The sequence below is a fragment of the Bos javanicus genome, chromosome 17, assembly GCF_032452875.1.
Source record: "Bos javanicus breed banteng chromosome 17, ARS-OSU_banteng_1.0, whole genome shotgun sequence".
Lineage (NCBI taxonomy): Eukaryota > Metazoa > Chordata > Mammalia > Artiodactyla > Bovidae > Bos > Bos javanicus.
Window position 1 is genome coordinate 53,092,442 of NC_083884.1, and position 12,012 is coordinate 53,104,453.

Here is a 12,012-nt window from a genome sequence, read left to right on the forward strand (position 1 = left end):
CATTGCTGCATACAGACTGCTTTTATTGCAGAGCATGAGCCCTAGAGCTCTTGGGCTCTGACGTTGTGGCTCATGGTCGTAGATGCTCTGGGGCATGTGGGATCTTCCTGGACCAGGGACGGGACCCGTGTCTGCTGCAATTAGAAGGCAGATTCTCAACCACTGGACCACCAGGCAAGTCCATAGATGAAGTCTTAATTGGCTAAAAAGATGCTTATCTGGACTGTATTTAAAGCAATTGGATATGTGAGAAGTTGAGTTTGATGCTGGAGGTTTTGCAGGGGGGCTAATAGTCCAACCTGGGCTTCCCAGGTGGCTCAGCAGTAAAGAATCTGCCTGCAGTGCTGGCAGTGCAGGAGACGCAAGTTTGATCCCTGAGTCAGGAAGATCCCCTGGAGGAGGGCATGGCAACCCACTCCAGTATTGTTGCCTGGAGAATCTCTTGGACAGAGGAGCCTAGTGGGCTACAATCCATAGGGTCAGAAAGAGTCGGACATGTCTGAGGGACTGAGCACAATACAGACCTACCTACTGTAAAGAAGTTAACAGCATGGGGGTTATTTGGGGCTAATAATGCAGGGCCATCTCTGACCTATTTATATACACCCCCCAGCTCCATCTCTCCTGTTAGGTGGTTTATTAAGGGATTTCTTTTCCATCTTATGTACTGATTATCCCAGGAGTTCTGGTATATATGCTTTTCCCCGTCTTGTTAGTTATCCAGTAATGCATTAGTGCCTGGGCGATGCTCAGGCCTCATACACTTGGTGCCCTGGGGAAGCTGCCTGCCTGGTCAGTCCCTCACTTTTATCACTTAGCTGACACCCTGCCTCCAGTCACCGTGAATCCTCACCAACTGCTATCCCCGGTGTGATCCTTCTGAAGTACTATCCTGATTCTGCCACTGCCTGTCTTGGAAGCCTTCACTCAGCTTCCAGTTAATACCATCTGATCTCTCTAGGGGTAACCAAATATATTTACAGCGAAGCCCCTGCCATCTAGGGGAAAGACTCTGATGGGTGATTTCATTTTCCAGATCGCTGAGGATATGCCTCCTTCAAGGATTAAATTTGTTTTTTAAAATATGATTCCTTTCGGTGCAGGTCTTCATCAAATATATTGTTGTGTTAAATACAAGCTGCTATGAATACATTGCTTGCTTATAGTTTTTAATTAAAAAAATTTTTTTTAATGTGCACCATTTTTAAAGTCTATTAAATTTGTTACAATATTGCTTCCATTTTATGTTTTGTTTTTTTGGCTGCTAGGCAGGTGGGATCTTAACTCTCAGGCCAGGGATCAAACCTGCACCCCTTGCGGTGGAAGGTGGAATCATAACTACTGAACTGCTAGGGGAAGCCCCTTGCTTATGTTTTCAGTGAGCTTTATTGATACATAATTCACATGCTGTGCGACCCCACCGTGTATCTTACTTTCCTCTTCTACCTCCAAGACCTAGCCCAATGTCAACAGTAGAGTAGGTATCAGTAAGCAGTGGGTGGTGGATTGAACTGAAACTACATGTAAGGCCACCTCCTTTGATAACCCGAGATCTCCTGCTGGAAGTGGTGCTGCCATCTGTGCCCAGTGACAGGAGCAGAACCAATTGCCCTGATGCTGAAGGGTCCCAGACCGCCAGTTTTTAAAATTGTTCACTTTTGTTTTTCATAGTTTCATTTGTCCTGCCTTCTTATTTTTTATTATATTTTATTTATGTATTATATTTCATTCTATTTATATTTTCAAGTTGTACCCTTTTAAAAAAAATTTTGGCCATGCAGCATGCAGGATCTTAGCTCCCCAAGCAGGGATCAAACCCGTGCCCCTTGCATGGGAAGTACACAGTCTTAACCACTGTACCAGCAGGGAAGCCCCTGTCCTGACTTCTTGCCAACCATCATCACTTGCTGCTATCACCATGCCTGCCTCCAGCTACCCCAGAGCACAGGAGAGCTGAGGCTGCCGCTTATTAGACCTGCGAGTAAAACAGGAACGCAATGCTCTTGACTCTTAGTGGATGCGATGCCCTCTTGTTGCCTGGCTCTCGCTGGCAGGAGAACAATCCTTTATTTCCACCAGACTGATCAGTTTATACATGTCCAGTACACAGTTGCTGAGCCAACAGGGAAAATGGAGGCTGGGGAGGTTGAGGGAACCTGCTCAAGGTCACATGTTGGTCTCAAGGTCATGCTGTGGGCTTGTGGCCGAACTGAGGTCAGAATTCTAACTTGGGATCAAGACTAGGTCCTTCCTGTGCCACTGTACTCACCAGCCTTTGCAGAAAGTGACTCTCCTGTCCTCTCTTTCTCTCTCAGGGGTCCTTGGTGAATTTTGTCATGGTTATTTAAGGAACCTCGTCTAGAAGTCCCAACACGCAGTTCCCCATCAACGGGAAGGCTTGGACTCCAAGATGATTATAAAGGAATATCGGATTCCTCTGCCGATGACCGTGGAGGAGTACCGCATCGCCCAGCTGTACATGATACAGGTGGGTGGTGGGGCCAGGGCAGGCCCCACCATGCCCACAGCGGCTCTGAGCACCAACGTCGGGGCGGGGTGGCACCACAGCCTTCACAGCAGTGTCTGTCCAGTGGGCTCCTGGTCAGTGTGTGAATTGCACCAGAGCTCTGGCTTCCAAGCACAAAGCCAGGCACATGCAACACGCTGCAGATGTTGGTGGCGTTTGGGTTGTCTCACCACCACAGTATTCACAGCATTCGTAAGACTAGCACTCTGTATTTAACACCCATCTTTTCACTGATCCAGATATCACCCTTGCGTTTCATCAGCTTGGGCTGTAAAATGCTGCAGATGAGGCAGCTTAAACAACAGACGTTTATTTCTCAGAGTGCTGGCGGCTGGAAAGTCCAAGATCAAGGTGCTGACAGATTCCGTGTCTGGTGAGGGCTCTCTTCCAGGCTTACAGACGGTCACCTTCTCACTGTGTCTTCACACAGTGGATGGAGCCAGGGAGCTCCTTGGGAGGGTCTCTTTATACTGATCCCATTGTGAGGGCCCCACCTTCATGACCTAAACACCTCCCAAAGGCCTGACCTCCCAGCACCATCACATTGGAGGTTGGGGCTGCAACATATGAATTTAGGGGGACAGGGGACACAAACAGTCAGTCCATAGCAACCCATTTGACAGACAGGAAGGTGTGAGGCCCAGAGAAGTTCAATGACTTGTCCGGGAGCACACAGCCTGCCTCCTGGCTCCAGGTACACACTTTCCTCTCTACCCTAGGCTTAGTGGCTGATTTACAGAGTCACAGGTGACTTTGGGGTTTCCCACGTGACGCTAGTGGTAAAGAACCCACCTGCCAGTGCAAGAGACGTAAGAGATGCCTGTTCGATCCCTAGGTTGGAAAGATCCCATGGAGAAGGGCATGGCAACCCCCTCCAGTATTCTTGCCTGGAGAATCCCAAGGACAGAGGAGCCTGGCAGACTGTAGTCCACAGAGTTGCAAAGAGTTGGACACAACTGAAACGACTTAGCATGCACACAAATGGATTTGAGGATGATTGGTCCTGTGAAAAGCCAGAGATGAGCACCCCATCCAAGACATTGCTGGGCTCCCTACTCAGTGCCTGAGTAGCCTGGAACCCAGGATGGGGAGCCCCAGGATTGGGTCCTTATGGCCCAGATGGGACCAGAGCTCCTGCTCCTTGAGGTCTTGGCTAGGGTCCTGCTCAGTGGAGGGTGGAGTCCCATCCCAGCTTCTCTGCCAGCCTCTCGCTCATTCTCGGTGCCCCAGCCCTTTGCCTGGCCTAGCAGCCTTCCTCCCACTTGGGGGACTGATTGTGAACCTGCTTCCCTCCTGGCTCTGGCTCTCCGGGGTACAAGGATGCCTCGGTGCCGCCCCTGGCTAAGCAGGCCCCCATCATGGCAGGGCAGGGGGAGCCCAGCAGGGCCTCCACGTCCATTCCGAGTTTGCCCAGAGCACTGCATGGAATGCTTGGCCGGGAAGAGAACAGAAGGCAAACTCAGCCTCTCTGGGGGGCTGTTTGCTTCATGCCTGTTCAGAAGCGCCACTCGATTCCCTCTTGAACCACTTACCCCATAATTATTCCTAGAGAGTGGAGAGAGGCGAGACTAGCATCAGCCCCCCAGCGCCAGGCACTCGGGAGATGGCTGAGCCTGCTCAAGGACCAGCTGATCTGCCAGAGGATCTGTGTGTCCTGTGGCTTCTTCATTCCTCCTTGAGCCGGCAGGAAGCCCTGGCCCACAGCCTATGGCTCAGCTCTGCTGGGAGGCTGGGGACATCAAGATCCTGGGGGCTGGCTTTTAGCTTCTAGGGTACCCCAGGCTTTTCTGAGTATATAGCCACCTCTGACTCAGGGCTCCTCAAACACCTGCCATCTGTCTGCAGCCCCTGTTTCAAGTTGCTTGTTTTTCAACATCTTTCCTGTACCTCCAGTTAATGTGAAATGTCCCCAGCATCCTGTGTGTTGCCTCCTACAGCCTCACCGACACCGTCTGCCTCCCAAGGCCAGTCACCTCTCTCCCACTCTGGAATTTATCTTACCCACCTCTGGCCCTGAAGTTCTGGGGGGGCTCCATCCACTGTGGGGGTGATGGACATGCCTGTTATCTCTACCGCATGACAGTTTTAGGGGCATGGACCCACATCACAGCTCAGTGACTGTACCTTTATATATATATGGTTTACTGTTTGTCCGTCATACCTCAATAATGCTGTTAAAAAACTCAGTTGAGCGACTCCCCTGGTGGTCCAGTGGCTAAGAATTCGTGCTCCCAATGCAGGAGTCCTGGGTCCCATCCCTGGTCAGGGAACCAGAACCTACATGCCACAACTAAGACCCGGCACAGCCCAATAAATAAATGAGTAAATATTTTTTTAAAAAAGAAGTTAAATTCACCAGACTCTTCTGTGCCCAGCTGTGGCTGAGGATTGGGCTACAGAGATGAATGAAAAGCGCTTTTTGTGCCCTGGGATTGCCTGCAGGGAGAAAGATGTGTATGCAGCCCACTGAATAGAAACCAGACCAGTGGGCCTGGGGGCACAGGAACCCGGTGCTCACGTGGGCTTGGGGCCAGTGCTCCAGGAGGGCCTCTGTTCTGAGCTAGGGCTTACGAGGTGGATGGACCATCAAGGAAGGCAGCTTTGTTTCTGTAGAAAGAAGAGCAAGACCATTCATCCATTGCCCAGTGATCCCGCTTGCCAGCTGGGGTAGCAACTAGGAAGAGGCCTGCCTGCTGAACAAGCCACCTCCTCCCTGAGGTTGTGAACAAGATGGGCTCACGTGTCACAGTGCCTCGCACCTGCCTGAATGAAACTCAATATACATGTTGTTCAAGGTTTCAAAAGAAGAAGAAAAATCAGTCTGTCTGGCGGAGAAAGAGCCTTCCATCCTTGGAGGTGCTCAGCAAAGTGAGGAAGTGATCGGAAGCGGCTTGGCCAGGACCCTGGACAGCTCTGAGAGCTGCCTGATTGGCCGGGGGTTTCTTGGTCTTTGAATCTTTTAAACCCACCCCCTCCCCGCCCCTTCATCCAGAGCTTTCTCTGCACCAGACGCCAGGTGGCCCAGACTTCTCTCTTGCATACCCCAGGCTCCAGGGATGCAGCAGGGGAGCACAGGAGGAGGGGAAGGTTCTCCACCCAGCCTGTGTGGGTAGAGTAGGCAGGGGGACCCGTCAGTTCTCACACTGGGCATCTGTGCCCCTGGGAGCCGGGCCTGTCTCTCCTGCCTGTCCTTCCATGGTCTCCGGGGGAGGCACCAAGCGCCGCCTGCCCTCCCCTCCTCCTCTTCTCCCCTGCCCCAACCCTGGGACCTGGGGTCTGTGCAGCCCCACTAAGGCCAAGCAGGAAGGACCCCACCCCCACCCCCACCCCCATCCCTGCTCCCTCTCTGTCCTTCTCTGCCCTCAGATCCCAGCTGGCTGGGCACCTTCAGAGACTCCCTGTGCCCTGGCCCCTCCGACCTGCACATCTTCTTCTTGCGAGCCACCGGGAACCCCAGACCTTCATTCCATGCCCTGGGGCCGTCGTAACAAACCACCACAAACTAGGTGGCTTAAAGCAATGGAAATGTATTCTCTCAAAGTTCTGGAGGGTAGAAGTTCAAAATCAAGGTGTTAGGGGGCTATGCTCCCTCTGGAGGCTTTGGGGGGCTGGGGAGAATCCTTCCTGGTCTCTCCTAGCTTCTGGTGGTGGCCCACAATGCTCGGCATTTCTCAATTTAAGGCTGTCTCACTGCAGTCTCTGCCTCCATTGTCACATGGCCCCCTGCCTCTGTGTGCGTCTGTCTCCATCTTCCCTGTGTGTGTGTCTGTGTCTCCGTTTCCTCTTCTTTCTGTCGCTGTGTCAGGTCCCAGTCGTGTCATACGGGATCTTCCTTGCATCACGCAGGTCTTCTGTTGTGGTGCACGGACTCTTTCGTTGTGGCACGTGGGCACAGACTTAGCTGCTCCTCGGCATGTGGGATCTTAGTTTCCCGACCAGGGATCGAACCCCCGTCCCCTGCATTGCAAGGCAGATTCTTAACCACTGGACCACCAGGGATGTGTCCCCCGTTTTCTTTTCTCATAAGGATGCCTTATGAGAATGAGAATGAGAAGGATGCCTTCTCATTGAATATTGCTGCTGCTGCTAAGTTGCTTCAGTCCTGTCTGACTCTGTGTGACCCCATAGACGGCAGCCCACCAGGCTCCCCCGTCCCTGGGATTCTCCAGGCAAGAACACTGGAGTGGGTTGCCATTTCCTTCTCCAATGCATGAAAGTGAAAAGTGAAAGTGAAGTCACTCAGTCGTGTCCGACTCTTAGCGACCCCATGGACTGCAGCCCACCAGGCTCCTCGGTCCATGGGATTTTCCAGGCAAGAGTACTGGAGTGGGGTGCCATTGCCTTCTCCACATTGAATATAGGGGCCACCCTTAATTGTCCAATCCATTTACATTAAGATGACCTCATCTTAACTAATTCCATCCGCAAAGACCCTATTCCCAAGTAAGGTCATAGTTTGAGATTCCAGGTGGACGTGGTCTGGCAGGGAGACTGCAACCCACTACCCTGGGCCTTAGGCAGACAGGGAGCCCCGCCCCCGACTAGGATTTTGGGAACTGACACCAGGCGGAAGCAACCCGTCCAGGATGAGAGAAAGGTGATCGCAGGGTAAGGACTACAGTCTCCACTTGCTCAGTAACTGTTTATCAGCACCTCTCTGTGCTGAGGTGTTTTCCTTGAGGTGCCCAATGCTGTGGGTGAGCAGGCCCCGGAATCTAACAGGTCTGAGTTTGTCCCGGCTCTGCCAGTTAGTAACTGTAACCTCGGATGGGTCACTCTGCCTCTCTGGGCCTCCACCTTCCCATCTGAACATTGGGAGTGAGAGCAGTCCTGCACCTTTCTCAAGGGGCTTCTGCAGGAACTAAAGGAGAAAGAACATGCCAGGCACTTAGCACAACCACTAATCAACAAGGATGCTGTAAGAGGCGGGAGCTTGGAAGGCATCCAGGAAACGGTTGCTGTTTTCATTACGGAATCTGGGCCACATTCCAGGAGCTCCTTTAAAGAGCAGGGAATGGGCATGTCCCTGCTCTGACCCCTCCTTGGCCTCAATCAGGGTCTTTTTTTTTTTCTGACGGGGACCCAGTGGCTCTGGACATGGAGATACAGTACATCTTTGTGCCCTAGAGAGAGTCGTGCCCCAAGGATGAGGCAGTGCTGTTGGGGATGCCTGTGGGCGTGGGTGTGTGCCTGCACTCGGGGTGCATGCATGTGCCAGCGTGCGCACAGCTGCTGTCCAGGAAGCTGACCGAAGATGACCTTGGTGATGCCAGCATGTTGCCATGGAAACAGATGCTGGGTTTAAAGTCACTAGCACCTTGATCACGAAGGTTTTGTGCAAAAGCAGAAACCCGACCTTTCAGACCCCAGGAAGGACGTTGGAGGCAGAGAGACACTTGGGGGTGACCTAGGCGTTCCGTCTCTTGGGCAGTGCCTCCGAGGCCCCTTCTTATTCCTTGTGTTTGAACTCTCTGAAATCTTAGTTGAGTGCAGGAGGCAGGGTTGGTTTTTATTTCTTTGTTTGTTTGATTTTATACCAGACTTACTGAGATGTAAGTCCCACACTGCACAATTCACACATTTAAAGTGTACAGTTTAGTGGCTTTTAGCACTTTTCAGAGTTGTGAAATTATCACAATTTTAGAGCATTTTCATCACCCCATAAAGAAGTCACTCTCCATTATCCCCCAACACCCAGGCAACCAATAATCTACTTTCTGACTCTCTAAATTTGCCTGTTCTAAGCATTTCATAGAAGTGGGGTCATACAGTATATTTCCTTAACTAAACATGTTTTCAGAGTTCAACTATGTAGTAACACGTGTCCGTCCTTCCTTCTTTTTTGGGGCCACATCACATTTCATGGTACGGATATGATGTATCAGATGTATTATTTACAGAAACTTTGCTTTCATTCTGTGTTGTCCTTTCACGCTCTTGATAGCATCCCTTGATACACAAAAATTGCTTTTTTTTTTTGGCCGTGCCTCATGCCATGCAGGGTCCTAGTTCCCAAACCAGAATCGAACCTGTGCCCCCTGCAGCATAAGCTTGTGCAGTGCCTTAACCACCGGACCATCAGAGAAGCCCCTGTTCTTTCTTAAATTTTGATAAATTCCAATTTAGATTTTTTTCTCTGACTGCCTATACTTTGGGTATCATATTTGAAAAACCATTGTCAAATCCAAGGTCATGAAGATTTGCCCTAATATTTTCTCCTAAGAGTTCTATACTTTTAGTTCTAACAAGTTGGTCTTTGATCTGTTTTGAGTTCCTCTTTATATGTGGTACGGCATTGTGGGCATGTGGATATCTAATTGTCCCAGCAGGATTTGTTGTAAAGACTGTTCCTTCTCCCATTGAATGGTTTTTGCACCCTTGTTGAAAATCAGTAAATATAGTGTGTAAATATTGGATTTATTTCTAAACTCTCACCTCCATTACACAGACTTGTCCTATGCCAGGACTGCACTGTTTTGATTACTATAGTTTTATAGCACTTTTTTTTAAATGGGCCACACCATGGAGGATGTGGGATCTTAGTTTCCTGCTGCTGATGATGCTAAGTCGCTTCAGTCGTGTCCGACTCTGTGCGACCCCATAGACGGCAGCCCACCAGGCTCTGCCGTCCCTGGGATTCTCCAGGCAAGAACACTGGAGTGGGTTGCCATTTCCTTCTCCAATGCATGAAAGTGAAAAGTGAAAGTGAAGTCACTCAGTCGTGTCCAACTCTTCAAGACCCCAAGGACTGCAGCCTACCAGGCTCCTCCATCCATGGGATTTTCCAGGCAAGAGTACTGGAGTGGGGTGCCATTGCCTTCTCCTGACCAGGGATCAAACCCACATCCCCTGCTTTGGAAGGCGGATTCTTAACCACTGGACTACCAGGGAAGTCCTTATTAGCAAGTTTTGATATGAGAAAATGTGAGCTTTCCAACTTTGTTTTATTTTCAAGATTGTTTTGACTATTTGAGATCCCTCAAAATTCTGTATGAATTTGAGGATCAGTTTTTCCCTTTCTACTGAAAAGGCCATTGGATTTTGATAAGGATTACATTGGACCCACGGATTGCTTTGGGGAGTGTTGACATCTTAACAATATTAAATCTTCCAATTCATATGAACACAGATGTCTTTTCCATTTATTTTAAATCTTCTTTAATTTCTTTCAGTAATGTTTTATAGTTTTCTGTATACAACTCTCGCTCCTCCTTGGTTAAATTTATTCTTAAGTATTTTATTCTTTTGGATGCCATTGTAAATGGAAATGATTTCTTTATTTCCTTTCTACATTATTTGTTCTAGTGTGTTGATTTTGTATCCTACAACTCCGTTGAATTCATGTATTAGATCTAACAGATTTGGGAGGATTTTAGGTTTTTCTGTGTTTAAGATTGTGTCATTAACAAATTGAGATAGTTTTACTTCTTTCTTTAAAAAAAGTTTTTATTTATTTTATTTTTGGCTGGGCTGGGTCTTGGTTTCTTCAAGGACTTTTCTGTAGTTGCAGTTCTTGGACTTATTGCAGTGGCTTCTCTTGTGGAACATGGGCTCTGGAGCGCAGGCTCAGTTGTGGCTCATGGGCTTTGTTATTCCACTGCATGTGGGATCTTCTGGACCAGGGATCGAACCCATGTTTCCCTTATTTGCAGGCAGATTCTTTACCACTGAGTCACTAGAGAAGCCCCACTTCTTCCTTTATAAAAAAAATTTTTTGGCTGCATCGGGTCTTAGTTGCGGCACATGGAATCTTTATTGCAGAATCTTTATTTGCGGCATGCAAACTCTTAGTTGCGGCATGTGGGATCTAGTTCCCTGATCAGAGATGGAAGCTGGCCCCCTGCAGTGGGAGATTGGGGTGTTAACCACTGTGCCACCCGGGAAGTCCCTACTTCTTTCCAATTCGAATGCCTCTTACTATTTCTTTTTCTTGCCTAATTTCTCTGGCTAGAACCTCCAGTACAATGTTGGCTAAAAGGTGAGAAAGCAAGCACATCCTCTTGACCTTGGGGACACTTTCAGGCCCAGGAGATTCAGGAGTCAGAACAGAGGAGTTTGCATGTGCATTACTGGGCCCGGAGAGGGAACCGTGGCCCTTCAGTCTTCTGCATGAATGCTGGGACACGTGGAGCCTTGTGGGGGGAGGTATTTGAGGAGGATGTGTTGAAGTGACCCAAAAGGAGCCAGCCTGGTTGGCCAAAGCCTCCCCCACCCCCCTGCACTCAGCACCCTCACCTGGGTCTCCCGAGCCCCTCCCCTTCTGCAGAGAGCTCCAGACCCACACGTGCTTTTGTCCCCACAGAAGAAGAGCCGGAACGAGACACACGGCGAAGGCAGCGGCGTAGAGATCCTGGAGAACCGGCCATACACAGACGGCCCCGGCGGCTCCGGGCAATACACGCACAAGGTGTACCATGTGGGCATGCACATCCCCAGCTGGTTCCGCTCCATCCTGCCCAAGGCGGCCCTGCGGGTGGTGGAGGAGTCCTGGAACGCCTACCCCTACACTCGAACCAGGTGAGCCTGCCCTCGGCCCCATGTCGCCCTCCCAGGAAGTAACCCAGGGGCATAGATACAGGCGCTGGCCCCCCAGACAGTCTCAGCTGCCTGGCTCCCAGGGAGCTGAGCCTCCATTCTAAGTGGTACCCTGAAGGTTCCCCCTCAGGGGAATAGACAGGACAGGGCAGGCTATACCCCTAGGTGCCTCCTAGCCTGCCAGTGGGGGGAGCCCAGGAAGGCATGAGTCCATTGAGGGCCATCTGAGACTCCTTTGCCATCTGGGAAGGCTCAGGGAACACAAACTCACTTTAATGTTTGCCTAGGAATGCAGGACAGTCCACCAACTGGGAAGAAACAGGAACTGAGGGTAGCCCAGATGGCTCAGAGATTCCCTCCAACCCTGACACCTTCAGCGACTATGATGATATTTTATAACAAGCCATGTTGAACATGGCTTTCTTTGGATCCCCCTGGGTAGGGGGCACTTTTCACTCTGTGCCCCACACCCAATATAACTGAGCACTGCTTGATTAGAAGAGAGAGGGGGCCACCCATGTGCTGAACAGGTGGGGTCCCCACGAGTCTTCTGGGGCTTCTTTGTCCAGGTGGATGAGGGCCTGGAACTTGCTGGGGAATCCATCCAGGTTGTTCACTTCCCAGCAGTACTTTTCTCCTCTGAGTTCATCTCCAGCCAAGAGAGAGAGGCTGTCTCCCTGTTGCCACACTTGGCTTCTTAGGGGACAGGGGAGAGGGTGGCATGTCACACCAAGCGCTGGTCCAGATTCAGCCCATTTGGTACTGTGCCACCTTAACTGCATCCACACCGTGTTCACATCATGCCTCACACACGTGGACACAGGCTGCCAGCCACTTCCTGCAATGATTCCCCGCCTCCCCGTAAGTCCACCCCTCCCGCTGGCCCCAACTTGGACTTGGCTCTTCTTGGGATGCAGTGAAGGTCCAGGAGGACAGAACAGACAGGTCTC

The 12,012-nt window shown here is 50.5% G+C and overlaps 1 protein-coding gene across 23 annotated transcripts in view; it reads left to right on the top strand.

Annotated features, from left to right (window-relative positions):
* Nucleotides 1–12,012, top strand: part of PITPNM2 (phosphatidylinositol transfer protein membrane associated 2) — a 159,827-nt gene that overhangs the window by 119,808 nt on the left and 28,007 nt on the right. For 20 of the 23 annotated variants that reach the window (XM_061384631.1, XM_061384638.1, XM_061384629.1 and 17 more), the window contains 2 exons: nt 2,316–2,488; nt 10,830–11,044. In XM_061384631.1, coding sequence (XP_061240615.1) covers nt 2,411–2,488; nt 10,830–11,044 — 293 coding nt within the window. In that variant the 5' untranslated portion in view covers nt 2,316–2,410. The remainder of the gene's footprint in view (nt 1–2,315; nt 2,489–10,829; nt 11,045–12,012) is intronic. The other 3 variants (XM_061384644.1, XM_061384646.1, XM_061384647.1) reach the window with 1 other exon arrangement.